Source organism: Chiroxiphia lanceolata, chromosome 3 (assembly GCF_009829145.1).
Source record: "Chiroxiphia lanceolata isolate bChiLan1 chromosome 3, bChiLan1.pri, whole genome shotgun sequence".
Taxonomy (NCBI): Eukaryota; Metazoa; Chordata; class Aves; order Passeriformes; family Pipridae; genus Chiroxiphia; species Chiroxiphia lanceolata.
Window position 1 is genome coordinate 114,801,043 of NC_045639.1, and position 17,645 is coordinate 114,818,687.

The 17,645-nt window shown below is 42.6% G+C and overlaps 1 protein-coding gene across 1 annotated transcript in view; it reads right to left on the bottom strand.

Moving 5' to 3' along the window:
- Window positions 1-17,645, bottom strand: part of MSRA (methionine sulfoxide reductase A) — a 256,774-nt gene that overhangs the window by 85,717 nt on the left and 153,412 nt on the right. The window contains exon 5 of the mRNA XM_032683427.1: window positions 3,846-3,952. Within this exon, the coding sequence (XP_032539318.1) occupies window positions 3,846-3,952 (107 nt within the window). The remainder of the gene's footprint in view (window positions 1-3,845; window positions 3,953-17,645) is intronic.

Consider the following 17,645-nt stretch of genomic DNA (forward strand, 5'->3'; position numbering starts at 1 on the left):
GGGTGGGGAGGCCCTGGTACAGGTTGCCTAGAGAAGCTGTGGCTGCCCCTGGATCCCTGGAAGTGTCCAAGGCCAGGTTGGACAGGGCTTGGAACAACCTGGGATAGTGGAAAGTGTCCCTGCCCATGGCAGGGGGTTGGAACGAGATGGGCTTTAAGATCCCTTCCAATCCAAACCATTTTGTGATTCGAAGGAGGGGAGGGACTCAGTATATTCTTGGACACTTAAGACACAGGGTTAGTGCTTCACAAAACAAATGCAGCCTCTGATTCCAAAAAAAAAAAAAAAAAATACAAATTTCTTCCCACCTTGATTTCACTCCCTGGATTACAATTGCCTTGATAATTCATTTGAAAACCAAATCCAGCTTGCAACTGTCTTGAAAATTGAGTAACCTCAGGTTCAACTGTATTAAAAAACTTCAGCTTCAGGCAAAACTGATGAAACAGCTCATTCACAGTGATTTCACCAAGCCTTGGCCCTCATTGTATGTTTTTCTGATTACACTTACATTGTGTTACCATTTACCAGCAACACTATTGTATTAGAATATATATCAGCACTGACTCTGACTGCATGTTCTCAGCTTCATCAGCAGCTAAAGACACGCAGCTCGATGCATATTCAGGGCTGTGATGCCATTTCTCAGCTGTTGGAGCAGCTGCAGGAATCAGCAACAAGTTTCACAACTCGAAATAGATGCAACCTTGCAGGATCCTTGGGCTCAGGGCACATCCTGAATCTCATTCCCAGGCTGGTAATAAATCTCCTCTTCATTGTCATTTAATATAGAATTACAGGATCATTTAGGCTGGAAAAGCCTTCAAAGATCGAGTCCAACTGTTCCCCAGCACTGCCAAGGCCACTACTAATCATGTCCCCAAGTGCCACATCCACACGGCTTTGAAATCCCTCCAGGGATGAGGACTCCACCACTGCCCTGGGCAGCCTGTTCCAATGCATGACCACCCTTTCCAGAAAGAAATTGTTCCTGTTATCCAACTTAATCCTTCCCTGGCACAATTGAGGCCGTTCTCTCTCATCCTGTCCTTTGTTCCCTGGGAGCAGAGCTCATTCCCTCCCCCAGCTCCCCCCTCCTGTTAGGGAGTTGCAGAAAGCCAGAAGGTCCCCCCTGGGCCTCCTTTTCTCCAGGCTGAGCCCTCCCCCAGCTCCCTCAGCCATTCCTAGTGCTCCAGCCCCTTCCCCAGCTCCATTCCCTTCCCTGGACACACTCCAGCCCTTCAATGTTCTTCCTGAATGGAGGGGCCCAAAATTGCCCCCAGGATTTGAGGTCTGGCTTCAGCAGTGCCCAGTACCAAGGTGTTGACTTCACCTACTGGTGGTTGGCAGGACCAACTACAGCTACTGAAGATCAAACCCTCTTCAAACACCCATTCTGGTCTTTGGTCCAAACTGGTTTGTTCTGCTCCTTCCAGCTCGTACTGTTTGCTAAACACAGAGTTGAACACACTCTCCGTTTTCCAGGGGGAAGCCAGTGCCTCAGGCAGCCAATCTTGGGGGCAGGAATTCAAGACTGGGGTTGGATAGTTTCTATCCTCAGTAAACAAAATTATTTCCTTTAAATTATCGACCCTCCCCATCCTTCTGAAAAAAAAAACAAACAACTCCTCTAGATCATTTTTTGGTTGAAAGCCATTCTTAGCTCTCTTCCAGGTCATCAGCTCACAAACACATGCACAATTATTCAGGGAACAAACAAACAAATGACATTTTGGTTTTATGCTTTTGCAGCACCAAAAACACTCCAGAGCCACCCATACACAGTGCAGTTATTGTACTTACAGTATTTGTTAGCCCTTTCCCCCTTTGGTGCACGGAAAAATCAAGCATTGTGCCATTCCCACGTGTTTTTATCCATGATTATCTGGCACATGTCACTGCCAGAAGAGCCTGATATTTATTTTAAATTGCTGCAATAATAAGGGAAGTGGTTGTATTAGATTTACATTAAAATCATGTAATGCAAAACATTTAATATGAAAAGGGATTCCTGAACAAATTGTTTGCTCAGTGTGTTTCCCATGCAACCACTCCACTGCTCTTGCAATACCTCAGTAGATAATATTGTAGATATTGTTGTTAATAATACATAGGAACCACAGATCCCCAAGGAATTTCAGTACATATTTGCTGTATTTCCTCAGTTGGCAACACCGTCCCTTCCTTCCCCACTTCAGTGCAAAAACAAACTCTACATGTGCTCACTTACAGTTCTGCCTAATTATATAAATGTACTAATTATACACACTTTTCAAATGGTGATAGACTTCAAAGTAGGTAAATTTTAAATGGTGCCATTAAGGAAATCTATTTGATGATGGAAATTTCTGTAATATCATCTTGCAATCTCCTACCTTGCAATTTTGCTTTCATGTCAGTATTTATTTAATGACAAATAACAGCAGAGAATAAAAGAGATGGGAAAGCAAATTAAAGCTGTAAGATTTGCAGGGTGATATTGGTCAGCAGATTCTAACAGAAAGGAATAAAAGGAATTTGAAAAAGCAGTGGATCTAAGGGAAATAACGAGAAAAAAAGTTCTGAATGACAAATATGAACAGCGGACCTTGCGAAAACACTCTGTTAAATCACATAAACATCTGCAAGACTGATTTCTCCCCACCTTCAGCTACTCAGAAGAAAATATGTCATTGAACACTTCATTTACAAGCACAGTTCTCACACTGCTAAGAAAGACTTTCAGTTTATTTACTTGCAGTTCAGAGCATCTCTTTGCACACAAAATAATTCCGACCGCACGTAGGAACCAGCCTTAAGAGCTCCCCCAGAGCTCAACCCCCCCCAGTCACACACACATTGGGGAACCCCAAACTGTTGCACAGGGTTTCATCACCTGAACCTCCTCTTTGGACCTTCTGACATTAAATATTCACCTCAGCTCCTGGTTCTTTAACATAACACAAGTGAAGTCATCGTATAATTCAGCATATGAACACTGAGATACTTTTAGCACTATTTAAGTCCACTGCCCTGATGACCCAGGCTGAGTGGGGTTTTTTTCGTATAAATTATAAGCATCTATATTCCATATAAATGAAAATAATTTCTATTTCATGAAAGTCATAAGAATTTCTATTTCTCCTCTGCAGAATCTGGATCTTGCTTTGAAAGAGCACGAGGCAGCTCAGACAGCAACCACAATGCAGAGACACTGCAGGACACTAATCCCCCTGCCTTTAGTTAAATAATAGCTTATGTGGCAGGGAAGAGACAGAATCCATCTTCCCTGAAAAACAGGGTTGTACAGAAAGGGAATTGGTTGATCTTCTCTCACACAAATCCTTGTGTCAAAACAAATACTCTTAGTAAGTCACGGGCTGTCACATCCCATCACAGACATTCATGGAATGGCTTCACAGAAGCAACTTATAAGCAGCAGGTGGGTGATCCTGAGTTATGCGGCTCAAATATTGATCAGGACCTTCCCTCAACGTTCAGGAACTCTTGGGTCTGAGGTTTTGGGTTCACCCTTCTGAACCTACAGGGTTCAGAGATGCTGGAATAGCTTTAGGATCACAGATTTCTGCTCTGGTGCAGCCACATGAAAAAAATCTCTTCCAGAGATTCAAAATATCTCTGCATAAGGACCTATTTTTCTGAATAGTTATAAAATGACTCACACAAACCAACACATTCATAAAAGTTGGAATTTAAAGCAACTATGATGCAAGTTCAGTACTGGAACAAGGAGCTTCAACAGTAACACAGAAAATGCACAGCACAAGGAGTGATACTGTGCTCACTGGTGACATCTTTGACCTCTCCTCATATGGGAAGAAATTCCACACCCTTCCCAGTGTTACCTTTTGATATTCTTCCTTAGACCTCAAGGCAGCTTCCATCTGTTCCTGGGAGAACGTGTAGATGGCCGAGCGATACTGAGTGCCAACGTCATTGCCTTGCCTCATCCCTGGAAAGAGAGAAAACATGGAACACCATGAGGATCAGCCTCTCCCCCTCCCTGGGCTGCTGGGAGAAGGTCAAAACATCTGAATTTCATAGAATCTTAGCATGGTTTGGGTTGGAAAGGACTTTAAACCACCTAGTTCCAATCCTCTGCCATGGGCAGGGACACCTTCCACTAAATTTAGGATGCTCCATGCAGCTGGATTGGCACAGTCTCTTCCAGCAGGTACTTTCAGGAAGCCCAAGTCTTTGGTTAAAGAGTCCTGAAGAGATTCGACATCGATACATCCATTTAAATGGCATGCAAATGAAATATGAGCATTTTACTTTTATTACATCACACAGCAGTCAAATCCAGATGCAAAACCTTCAGTAATTCAGCTGCACTCCCCGCAATCCATCTGAAAATATTCATTTTGAACCATGCAAATAGTTACCAAAAATGTTGATTTTACCAAAAAATGTTGATTTTACCAAGTGCTTATAATTTCTCTTGTGCTGGAGGAGTACAAATTAATGGTAGAAAGGTTCAAAATATCTTTGGAGAAAAGCAGTTACTCTTGGCACAGGTTGCCCAGAGAAGTTGTGGACTCGCCATCCCTGGAGGGGTTCAAGGCCAGACAGGATGGGTAATTTAGGCACAAAGGTTTGGTGATATTTAAATAATCCTTCAAAAGACTGGTGGTATGAAGTTGCCCATATACAAATTTCCAAAATGTGAGATGGATTCTACCTGTGAAACTGTAAAATAATGGGTCAAAGCAGAGAGAGGATGATTTCCCCCCTCAGGTGAGCAGCCCAGATTGGGTTTGGTGTTATGTAGTCTTTCACACCTTGTTCCCAATTTTGCTCTCAAGAACATGATTTTTGCTTTGCTGTAATAAAATGTGTTAATTTTGAGTTTTGTCTGGTGGTGTTGATGAACTTGGGTGAGTGAAAAAAAACAAGTCAAACTGAAAATCATCAGAGTTTGGCTTGTGACTGCCACCAGACTACAGAGGCCCCTTTGAAGATTTCCATCAACTCTCAGGACTATGGAGATGAAATGGAAAAGAAAATATATGTCCTGATAGCCCCCAAGCAAAGGGCAGAGGGTAGAGAAAGAGCCTGTGATACTGGGGGAAAAGATGCATCAATATATTATTACTCATTAAATCCTGGTAAGTTTTATTCCTCTTTGTCTTTAGAAGGCAACAGAAAAACGATTTAAAGGACAGGACAATAAACAAATGAAAACTGGCTGAAATATTTATGAACAAAGAAATATAGAAATACTTTAAAATATGTATTAGGGCTAAAATTCCTTCTGATGACCAACAGTTACATAAAAGAATCTGAAACCAAAACATGTTACGGAGTTTTCTGATTATTTGGGTGACTTTTTCACTGGTAAATTGTATTGTTACACCTAAAAACAGTGACTGTGCTCTTCATCAATACTTAATAGTGTCAACTGCCAGGTAGGGAATGTTTTGCTCATTCCTTTGCAAATTCTTTTCAGGGAGCTCTTGTAAATCCAGGGCTACTGGAGAGTTAGGAATAAAATGAGTCTAGGCCAGGAAAGCCTTAGTTTTGCCAGGATATGTTAATGCTAATTGATGTCTGAGCTTAAGCATTAACATTTTACAAATCTATTTATTGCTTAACAAACTATTTAACAACCAACTAGGGAGTAGATTACAAAAATCTCTCTGAATGGGGGATCACTCCACAGTGGGTTAATTTCTACCATGAGTTTAAGAGTATGAGTTTAGCATGAGCTCATGTGCTCTGGGTGAGAAGATAAGATTATTTAATATATGCATGTGCCACCAGGACAGAGTAACGGAGAAGCAAGTCAGCTAAATTAATTTATTGAAGAGAAATTTAAGAGAAGAACTGACTCTGGTTTAAAAATACATTTAGGGAGGGAAAAAACCACAGAAATAAGGATCTTTAGTCTTGCCAAAGTTGCTTAGTGAGGTTGGGCAATTGAAAGGCAAAGTGTAAAAAAATGCAGATGGGAAATAAGGCAACATTGTGTTTCTCCTTTGAGCAATGCACCTAATGCCACATTCCATTCCTGAGGGTTTTAGATCAAGGATAGACATTTTCATAGAATCAGAGGATCATAAAACAGTTTGGATTGAAAGGGACATTAAAGATCATCTCATTCCAACCCCTGCTATGGGCAGGGATGCCTTCCACTAGCCCAGGTTGCTCCAAGCCCCAACCAACCTGGCCATGAAGAGGGATGGGGCAGCCACAGCTTCTTGGGGCAACCTGGGCCAGGGCCTCACCACCCTCACAGACAACAATTCCTTCCCAAGATCCCATCTAACCCTGCACTCTGGCAGTGGGAAGCTATTCCCTGTGTCCTGTCCCTCCATCCCTTGTCCAAAGTCCTTCTCCAGCTCTCTTGGAGTCCCTCTAGGCACTGGAAGGGGCTCTCAGGTCTCCCTGGAGCCTTCTCTTCTCCAGGTGAACACCCCCAGCTCTCCCAGCCTGGCTCCAGAGCAGAGGGGCTCCAGCCCTTGGAGCATCTCCGTGGCCTCCTCTGGACTGGCTCCAGCAGCTCCACGTCCTTGTGCTGTTGTTCCCCAGGGCTGGAGGCAGCTCTGCAGGTGGGGTCTCAGCTGAGGGGGCAGAGGGGCAGAATCCCCCCTTCCCCTGCTGCCCATGCTGTGGGATCAGCCCAGGATACCAAAACTCCCAGAGCTGAACCATGTCAGTGATGAAAGTAGAAAGCTAAGGAGGATTCAGGCTGTGCAATAACAGCCCCTCCCAGAACCAAATGCTGGTTTGGACTGTTAAACCACCTCCATGGAATGAAGAAGACTGAACAGACACTTTATGTATTATCTCAAAGTGCAGCTTTAACGTGATCAAACATCTAAGCTAAAATGTCATTTATTTCCACTATGTTACTTAAATTAATTTGTACCTAAATCTCCCCCAATACATAACTAATATATTATCTAAGCCACAAAGACTTTGGGACGACAAAATAAATTCCTTGTAATAGACATAACCAAGTGCCACTGTTGCTGTTGTTATTTGTAATGACCCTCACACAGACAAACTTACATCTCAAGGGTCCATCACTGACTTTTTAAAACCCTCTGGCAAGTCCTATTTTCTGAGATACACTAACTCAATGAGTAGCAAACAAGGCAAGAAATTCAATTTACTAAACAACTGTGGTAGGATGATTGAGCTTAACAAACTTAACAATCTTGTCTTTTTAAAAAACCACATTTACTGAATAAAAAGTGACCTGTGCTTGGCTCTCTAAAAATTCCACAAGGTATTTGTGCTTAAGTTCTTAACTGGCAGAAGGAATAATTCCTACAGAACATCAGCTGGATCTTCTAGGAAAATGCTGGTTTCCTCCAACTGTGCTGCAAGAAGTCTCAAAGTCATTCAACCTGCCAATTTAGGGATAGTTTTTAGGGTAGTTCCAGGGGATAAATCTTTTCCTCAAGGACATAATAAATAGGCAAATCTGTCAGTAGAGCCTGATCCTCCTTTTCATTTGAGGTTGAGATCATACACAAGTTCCTAAAGTTGTTAAGAAAATATATTAACCCTGGGGAATCATGGAATGACTTAGGTTGGACCTCTAAGATCACCGAGTCCAACCATTTCCCACCAGTGCCAAGGCCACCACCAACCCATGTCCCCAAGTACCACATCCACATGGCTTTTAAATTCCCCCAGGGATGGAAACTCCACCCCTGCCCTGGGATCACCTGTCTCCCTGACCAGGTGATCAGGAACACATCCAACAGGGACAGGAACAAACATACCCTGGAGTTGTAGGACTGGCACTTGCTGCTGGTGCCTGAGACAGTGAAAATCAGCTTTTATGCTGGGAACAGCCACAAAATCTGTCACCAAAGAGATGTTTAGACAGAGAGACTGATTTCAGAGCTGATAAAAAAGTAGAGAATTTCCAGCTTTCTAGCAAAAGACAAAAATATGTCTGGATGTGGTGCCAAAGTGTATAAGTCCAAATCCTGCGTGAGCACTGGCCAGTTGCTGTGAGCTCTTGTTTCTGCAGGATGAGGAAGAATGAGGGCACCTGGAGCTCTAAGTGTGTTTAGATGTTGGGCAGGGATTATATCCAGGTCTTTCACTTTGGCTGAGCAAAGCACCTCAGCCTGGACCACTCTGGAGAACATAAAATGTCCCCACTGTGCCAGCAGAGACCAGAACACCAATTAATCACTAAATGCTCTCAAGAGCTCAGCACTTGTTTTATATGAAACAGGAATTTGTGGCCAGAGGATGGTAGAAAGAAAAGGGAGCTGTGAGGCTCTCCCACATCCTGCAAAAGGAATGATTCCCAGGTTGAGATTGCCATGGAATATGAACACATGTCCACTGGAAAGGTGTTATTTGCCCAAATGTAGAGAACAGGCAAAGAAATGGCTCTAAAAAGCTCTCTCTTACCAACACTTTGGTATCTTCTGATGCACCTGGCTAGGGGTGATTTAATTTTGGTCTCCCCCATATTCTCTGGCATCAGAGCAGTAAATACCATCTCTCTTTTGGTTTGAAGGACCAGAATATGGACTGGAATATGGACTCCCTATCCATGGAAGTGTTCAAGGCCAGGTTGGACGGGGCTTGGAGCAACCTGGGACAGAGGAAGGTGTCCCTGCCCGGGGCACGGGGCTGGAACAAGGTGATCATTAAGGTCCCTTCCAACCCAAACCATTCTGTAATTCTATGATTAATAAAAAAACATATTTCCCAGTACTTTTTTCTTAAGGAATTGCCAACAAGCAAATCTGGTTCAAAATGGTGAATCTTTTATATATCACCTATAGAAAGCTAAAGCAAAAGACACTTTATTTTATTGGCTAAATCAAGGAATTCTTTTGAAGACTCAATCCTCTAATGACTTGAAAGTAATACTTAGACACCACTCCTTATCTTCTCTCCATTTAAAAATAATAAAAAAAATGTAATGGTATCATCCTTCAACTTTGCTATTCCCAGAGGATCCCAGGCATAATGGAGATAAATGACTGAGGTCTGTGAGACTCTTCTCTGCCATCCAGTGAAATTTTAAAGGGCAGTTCACAGCTCTTATTTTTATCATAATTTTTTCTATGATTTATAGACTTTTCTGCAGCTGTCACTTATTTTCTTATCCCCACAGAAACCTGATACACTGATTGGTCGTTTTCTTTTCCCCAATCAATCCTTGCTGAGTTAAGACTAATAAAACTCCTTCTTCCAGCTCATCATAGAATTATTTAGTAAAAATCAATTGCACCATGTCACCCTGGCTTGATGTCATCACTCACTATAATGATTACATCCATACAGCTTAAAAGTTGCCAAGGGAAAGTAAAACTCTTTATAGCATATGATTAAAGGAGAAAAATGTTAATAGGAAAGAAGTTAGTTACAGGGCTGTGGATTGAGAGTTCTTGATGATTTTCAAGGTGCTGTGGTGCAGGAAGGATAAATGAAATATAAAAGAGTTTCTTCAGAAGGTTAAAATACATCAATGAGCTTGGACATATTAAAGGAAACTTTTCCACTGTCAACAGAGCCAAAGGTTCAGAAAGTTTTCAGTAAACACAGTTTTCAGTGTCAAGGAGGAAACTGTATTTCTGGTCTTCTTTTGAAAAAAGAAGATGGTATTTGAGATGATCTTCAAGGTCCTTTCCAACCCAACCCATTCTGTGATTCACATTCCATATGCAGTATTGTTTCTCTAACAGTTCATATACAAAACATTACAAAACTTCACATTACAAAACTAGAAAAGCTCAAGGAAGCCTTGGTTTGAGAGAAGAGTTCCCTGTATGCTTCATTATTAATTCATTCAAATATAATATTCCTTAAATGCTCTTTGAACACTCTCTGACCTTTGAAGGAGGTCCATGATCTCCTTGAGCCCAGGAAAAATCTCATAGGTTGGTTTTGATGAATATCAAAAAGCTCAAGTTTTAACTGTCACTGGCAGACAGGAATTTGAATCCACTTCTAATTATTAATTGAAAATACATATTTACCAGTAGTGCCTAGAACAGATGAATAGAACAGTGAATTATAAACATAAATGATCCTTAATGGCACTAAACTTATTGTAGGGAACTTTTAACTTCAATCAAACATGATTTAACATTAATCAAAAGTTAAATGATTAGTTTTAGATAAGTTTTTAGACTTTTTCTGTCATAAAGAGACATTAGGCTTTTGCAAAGGTGCCTTCTCTCAAAAATCTCTCTCTTGAGATGGATGAACCTTGACCTGCTGGAGCAGGTCCAGAGGAGGCCACAGAGATGCTCCAAGGGTTGGAGCCCCTCTGCTCTGGAGACAGGCTGGGAGAGCTGGGGGGGTTCATCTGGAGAAGAGAAGGATCCTGGGAGACCTGAGAGCCCCTTCCAGTGCCTAAAGTGGCTCCAAGAGAGCTGGAGAAGGACTTTGGACAAGGGATGGAGGGACAGGACATAGGGAATGGCTTCCCACTGCCAGAGGGCAGGGAGAGATGGGATATTGGGAAGGAATTGTTGTCTGTGAGGGTGTTGAGGCCCTGGCACAGGTTGCCCAGAGAAGTTGTGGCTGCCCCTGGATCCCTGGAAGTGTCCAAGATCAGGTTGGATGGGGCTTGGAGCAACTTGGGATGGTGGAAGGTGTCAGGGTTGGAATGAGATGATCCTTAAGGCCCCTTCCAAATCAGACTATTCCATGATGCTGTGAACATGGGAAAGGAGTGAGATTTTTATTAATATTTATTGGTGCAGCAGGAACAGCTTCCAGGTTTGGGCAACCAAAAGCTGCCCAAACAGATGTCTCCTTTGGGGAGAGTCAAATGTGTTGACTAGATCTCTACCAACATCCATGGGTGCTGAATCTCTCCATGCCTATGGAAACATCCAAATTCAGGTGGATTTAGCTCAGCTCATCCCACCTGACAAGTCTACACTGGTCAGACCAACCTGACTGAAGATCTTAACATTCTTCAAACCTAAGTAAGTGCACAGAGCAGAGATGTCTGGAGGAGACTGAAGGACATGACAGAGGGCATAAAGGTGCTCCACATTTTCTGTGGCACAGATGGAAACTGGTATAATGCACAAGAGGACCTGACATGGAAAAAGACATTTCTGTTTCAGCATCTGATTTGGGCCCTCTTTGCCTATTTTATTTTCTCCATAGATTAGCTGTGCTGTGATGCTGGAAAACAACTGATCATGCGAAAAAATATAATTAAGAAACACAACAATTCAGGTCTGGTGCTGCACAGGGCTTGGTTATGGAATCACACACATTTGTGTTGTTTTCTTTATGTGCCTTCTCTTTTCTCTTCATTTATCAGTTGTTCACTGGTGTGTTGCCTCAATTCAGACACGTGTTAGCACTGTGAATCTAAACCTACTACGATCCACCAGGTGCTGTTGCAATAGCAATAAAAATAATTAGTGATAACAAAAATAACAGTGTTGTCATTCGCCTTTATCAGCAGATAAGCTCAGGGGACACTGCTCTCTCCCAACACAGACAACTGAGCTCTTATAAATATGCAGGAGAAAATTGCAGGCGGAGAAAAACAGTCATTCACTGAAAATATTGTTGTTCAGAAGAGAGTCAGCTTTGACCTCTTGTACCTAATTATACACGAAAACAAAGATTAAAAGCCTACTAATAATCACCATAAACTATGATTAATGAAGCCACGCTTCAGTGCCTCAGATTTCTAGACCCAAGTACAGTAAATTCACTGGCGAGTTATTTGAAGAAGAAAAGAATGTTTGGTATCACTTTGTTTCGACTTTGTCTGTTGCTTTCCTTGCCTAAAGATTAGGAAGAGTTCATCCAAAAATTCTGCAGGAAAACACATTCTGTGGTTGCTCTTTTCTAATTCTATAAACACACATGAAATTCTAGATGCTATTATTCCCACCACATCAGCTTCATGGAATCATGGAATGGTTTGGGTTGAAAGGACCTTTAAAGACCATCTCGTTCCAACCCCCTGCCACGGGCAGGGACACCTTCCACTATCCCAGGTTGCTCCAAGCCCCATCTCGTCTTCAAGGAAACATTTTCTCATCCTCAAGGAACTATTTGATTACTGACCTTCACAATACTGAAAGATAAAGTTAATTTTTAGTAGTTCTGGGGAACTGGTTGACACATCCTTGTCAGATATGAAACAAACAGCCTAAAAGTAGTTTAAAGGTAAGAAGAACTCAGAGCCCAGAAGGAATTTTGCCCTTGAGCCAGAATTGATTCAGCACCTCATAGTGCAAAGAATTCAGCCTTGTCAGCAACCACCCTAATAATTCCCTTCATTAGAAAAGATGCAGAGAAAACAACATCTCCCAAACTGGAAATATAGGTCAGTAAAAGTCTATTCCAATTTACATGGATAAGAAGAGTCCAACGTGCAAATTAGGTCACGACAGCTAAAATTCCTGGGGACCCAAAGCAGTCTAATAATACCAATTTATTTTTAATGCTTGTTTAGTTCTAGAGGAACACAAAGAATGGGAACAACAGAACACGAGACATTTTGGTCCATGAAAGAACTGAAGCTGCATCCTCAAAGTGCAGCACTGGGTAAACATCACTGGCAAAGACTTTACTACTGACTTTACTACTGACTTTACTACAGGTATTTTGGAGGTGATTACGGGCAAGGGACTAAAGTGGAGGCTGGTGGGATGGGTTGACATCAGTCAACTCAACTGTCCCACCACTGGCACTTCATTGGAAAGAGCAGGAATTAGAAGAACCTGAAGTCAAGAGAAGACACTGTCTCAGAAGTCACTGTCTCCTACCAAACAACTCAGTGCACAGTTGAACGTTCAAACCTGCAGGAACCAAGACACATTTATCTTTATTGTGCCTCAGCACATTGACTTCCATGGCTTTTGTTCATTCATCAACACAGAGCTGTGTTTTAGTCGCTTCCTTCAGGAGCCTCCCAGCAATGTCTTTGCCACTGATTTAATTAGCATCCTCTCCACTGTATCCTCCAAGTCATTAATGAAAATATTGAAGAGTATTGGACCAAGAATGGCTCCCTGAGGGGTTGGTAATTCTGTTTTGAATATATTTAATATGCCTGGTGACAATAGATTTTGTATTTCTGCTGTGTTTTTGTTACACCTTTAATAATGCTGAAACCATCAAGAATCTTAATAACCCTTGAAATCCACGACAAAGGTGCTTTAATCTGAGACTTGCAAATGTAATTCGAATTATTAAGGGAAGCAAGTGAGAGAAATGTAAAGGAAAAAGATAAAAAATGGTTATATTTTACAGGGAGAGATTCTCTTTTTTCCCCCTTTAATCTCTAAAGGAAGTTCCAGGCCTGTAGCAGAATTCATAATGCTGCTTTAGGGTCGCTGTAGCGTTTTTTATGTGTACAGCTGTTCTTCCACTGGTATAAGTAGACACATCTGCTCATTAGCAATACAATGTCATTTCTAGTGTCTAATTTTAATTATTTGCAGATGATAGATTCCTTATGCAATGCCTAAAAAAAGTACAGTCCTTCAAAAACTGGTGAGAAATAAATATACCCTCTGCAACTAAAGTGGGTCAGCACAACGAAAAGCAGATATTAATCTGGAGAATTCCTGTCTCAGCACTAAGGCTAAATGCCAGCGTGTTTGGAAGGTCAAAGGGAGGAGAAAAGGCTTGTACATCTTTTCTTTCTCATGTATACACAAAACATATGGGCTCAGAGATGTTCTGAACGGATCTGGCAGGTGATGAGTTTGTTGTAGGACAGATGGTCCTCAACTGCTGGAAAAATATCAGTGCTGCTTACATTTCCTGCACAAACACAGGCAAGATAAGGACTTCTCCATGACAGGAGGGGGGAATGGGATTACTCCCAGTGACTTTGGGTCTTGTACGTTCACAAAGAATCTGTGAGGCCTCGAGGAAGTTTCCTGGGTGGCCATGGGTGGCTTTGCCCTTCGCCCCATTTTGTCAAAGGGCGGCCAAAACTACTCTCAGCTCCTGCCACTAATTCAAAAAACCCAAACAGGAAGCCAGAAGGAATGAAAAAAGGGTGGGATTTGTGTACAACAGGGGACTGTAGTCGTACCTAAGACATGGGCTGGGAAGGATTGGGTGCTTCTGATGAACGTGGGGAGCAGAACTACCTAAACAAGCACCTGTTTTGGGTTGTACTCAGAAAAGAAAAGAGCTAAGGGAGGCAAAGGATTTTTCATTTCTCCCAAATGGGTTTTCATAGAATCCCAGAATGGTTTGGGTTGGAAGGGACCTGAAAGATCTCTTTCCACCCCCTGCCACGGGCAGAGACACCTTCCATTATCTCAGGTTGCTCTACAGATAAATGAGGTTTTTTGCGTGCTTGACCTTTGAACAGCCAATGAGTCTTTCTTTAAGGTCTTCTTGGAGTGGGTTGAAATCTTTGACACACAAAGAACTTCACCCAGGGTCAGGAGAACCATGAACACTGAGATGTTTTACAGGAGTCACCTTGGCACCACAGCAAACACATTCCTCTGGTATCAGCTTTTTCCAAAGGTTTGGAGAAATAGTTTTTGACACCTCACAAAGAGCGGCCAAACTTTCTGATCAGATCAAATATGACATGTTCCTCCCTGAACCTAAGCACAGTGGGGTTTGGAACTGGCTCGTGCACTGCAGGACAGGGCTGATGCCAGAAGGGTGGTCCCATTTACAGTCACGCTCCTGGCGATTTAAATCCTGGTTGAAAATCCCATTTCACTTCCATTCATGCAGCTTGATTTTCAGCTTGAGCAGAGGACTTTGGCATTGCCAGTGTCAGCATAGAGGTTGTATCCTGTGGAAAGCTTTGGGAAAGAGGAGCAAATTGCCCTTTTCCCTGACAGTGAAGTCAAAGATTAGTTTACAGCAATCGTGAAACGCAGCCTGAGGCACAACACAAACTGTCCCAGCAGAACCATTGCCAGGGTGCAATTTTAAGGAGAGTCAGGCTTATATCTTCAAAAAACCTGGAAAGTTCTGAAGGTTGGCCCCATTAGAGCAAAAAATAGGCAATACAGACTCTGCCCTACACATCTAGAAACTTCAGAAAAACAAAATTATCCACAAAGTGATTAGTCGGAAGATTTTTTTTTTTTTGCTATATTTTCAGCCTATCATGACCATTCTCCTTTTCTGTATGACTGACAAAGAAACAACGATCTCAGAGCACTTACAGAGCTATACAGAGCAATCCTCTGGTAGATAAGATCATTCCTGGGAGGGAAGGAATGCTGCTCCCAGCACCAGAGGCTGAGCAGAGATGACAGCCATATGCCACTTGGCAGAAGTCACGGGGTTGTTTGTTGCTTTTTCAGGATCCCAATTCTAATGAATTATAAAATAGAGCCTAAATTAATAGTCAAGAGGACTTTATCAGGGCCCCACGCTTAGGAGATGCTCATCTGGGAGAATCTCTTTCAACTCAGAGACTGACTTGATCAAAGGTTCTTGCTTTTCAATTGACTTCTGTACAATCCTCACACTCAAGAGCTTCATGAAACAAGAGCCAGGCTGCTTCCCAGAGACAATTCGAATCCCAGTGAGATGTCAGTCTCATCTTAAAGGCCAACTGCTTGGAAAGCAGGAATTTCTGAATATTAATGCCCTCCTACGACAATGAATGATGGGACTGCCAGTCTGTGCTCTTTAGCAACTTGGTACCAACCAGGCTGATATTTGAAAGGTCTTTATCTGCAACAATGTACATATTTGATGTTTAATGACATCAGAACAATCACACAAGTGCATTATCTCTGCTGGGAGTAGAAGGGATGAAATGGTGTTAGCCCAACTTCTGGAAAAAGATAAAACAGACAAAGCTTTTATACTTTGGAGTAAGCTGTACTCAAGAAGTCCAGCATTCACTGCCTGTATGAGATACTGGATTCAGCCAAAGACTGTGCTGAACTTCATGAATAAGAAATCTTTCTAATTTATCCACTTAGTAAAAAACTTCTCTTTGACAGACCAAGTCCTGCATTCCCATAAGGCTGCCTAAATAAAACTCACTGTGTGCACACAGTTGAACCTCAGGGAAGGAGAAAAATATTGCAGGTCAGAGAGTTAACTCACTTTTAGTGTCTTTACATAAAACCACATTTCCCACAGGCAGCTAAAAACAGGGAGGAGATGCAAATCAAGGCAAAGAAACAATCCCACCTGAAAGATGTTTTGCTCAAATTTGAAAGGGGAGATAAACATCCCATCTCTGTCTTACAGAACTAAGAAATTTGACACAGGGACCTCGTGGCTTAAGTTCTCCTCAAATCAAGAAAGGTGGCAGAGATGGGATGAGCTTTGCAAAGTTTCTGAACAGAGATCAGAAACACAGGATCACTTAGGTTGGAAAAGACCTCAGAGATCATGGAGTCCAATTTTTGACCCATCCCCACCTTGTCACCCAGCCCAGAGCACTGAGTGTCACTTCTAGTTGTTTCTTGGACACCTCCAGGGATGGGGACTCCACCACCTCCCTGGGCAGCCTCTTCCAATGCCTGACCACCCTTTCAGTGAAGAAATTCCTCCTGATGTCCAACCTGAACCTCCCCTGGCACAGCATTAAGGAACCATAAAAATACACAGGCAAAGCAACCTGTCCAAGGCTGTGCTGTATAAAGTCTTCCAAGAACGTTCCCATCATCTCAGGGGGTAGAGTGATGCTCTCAATTTTGGTAAATTATTACAGAAGAACCACTTGGAAATTCTATTCCAAGCTTAGTTAAGGTTTAGGAATGTTTACACCAAGCACTGCAGTGCCACAAAGATGCCTGAGACAGTTGTGAGTGACACGGGTACCTCCACAGCTCAGTGTCAGGCAGAGATGGGAGCTCACATCCCAGAGGGAATACCAAGATGGGAGCTCACATCCCAGAGGGAATACAGACACATTAGCATGGCCCTGGGCCTGGGATAAGTAGGTGATGTTTCCCCAGCTACCAGAAATCAAAGAGTGAATCACACACCCACCAGCACCCAACCTTCTGACAAGCACAGACTGGGACTAATTTGAACCTCAGTTATTGAGAGTGCAAGGGGAATACAAAGATATAATGTCACCATTTTACTTTGGTTTAAAGCCAGAAGGAACCATAAAATCATCTGGTGAACTGATTTAACCTGTTACCACAATGATTACACTTTATCCACGCACCACTGTGTCCAGGTAGTGAATTCCAGTCAGCCCAAAGCCCTGAACTCCTTTAGAGTGTGGGCCACAGGCTGAGCCCAACCACACCCTGCCAAAGCCAAGGCTACAGACATGGCAGGTGACTGGTTAGGGGGTGGTTGTCCAAATTATTCCAGCAGAAATCCATTCCTCATACTGCTCTGGAAGGCGAAGAATCTCATACTCCTGCCCACCAGCTCCCAGCTCTGGCAATCAGGATGAATCCAAACACGTGAGCAAGACATATGGACCAATTATCCCAAAATAGGAATCTCTGCTGTATCAAAACAACCAGTCCATAGAATCACACAGCCCCAGAATGCTTTGGGTTGGAAGGGACCTTAAAGACCACCCCATTCCCTGCCATGGGCAGGGACAATTTCCACTAGCCCAGGTTGCTCCAAGCCCCGTCTAACCCAGCTTGGACACTTCCAGGGATTCAGGGGCAGCCACAGCTTCTCTGGGCAACCTGTGCCAGGGCCTCACTATGCTCACAGCCAAGAATTTCTTCTCAATATGCCATCTAAACTATCTT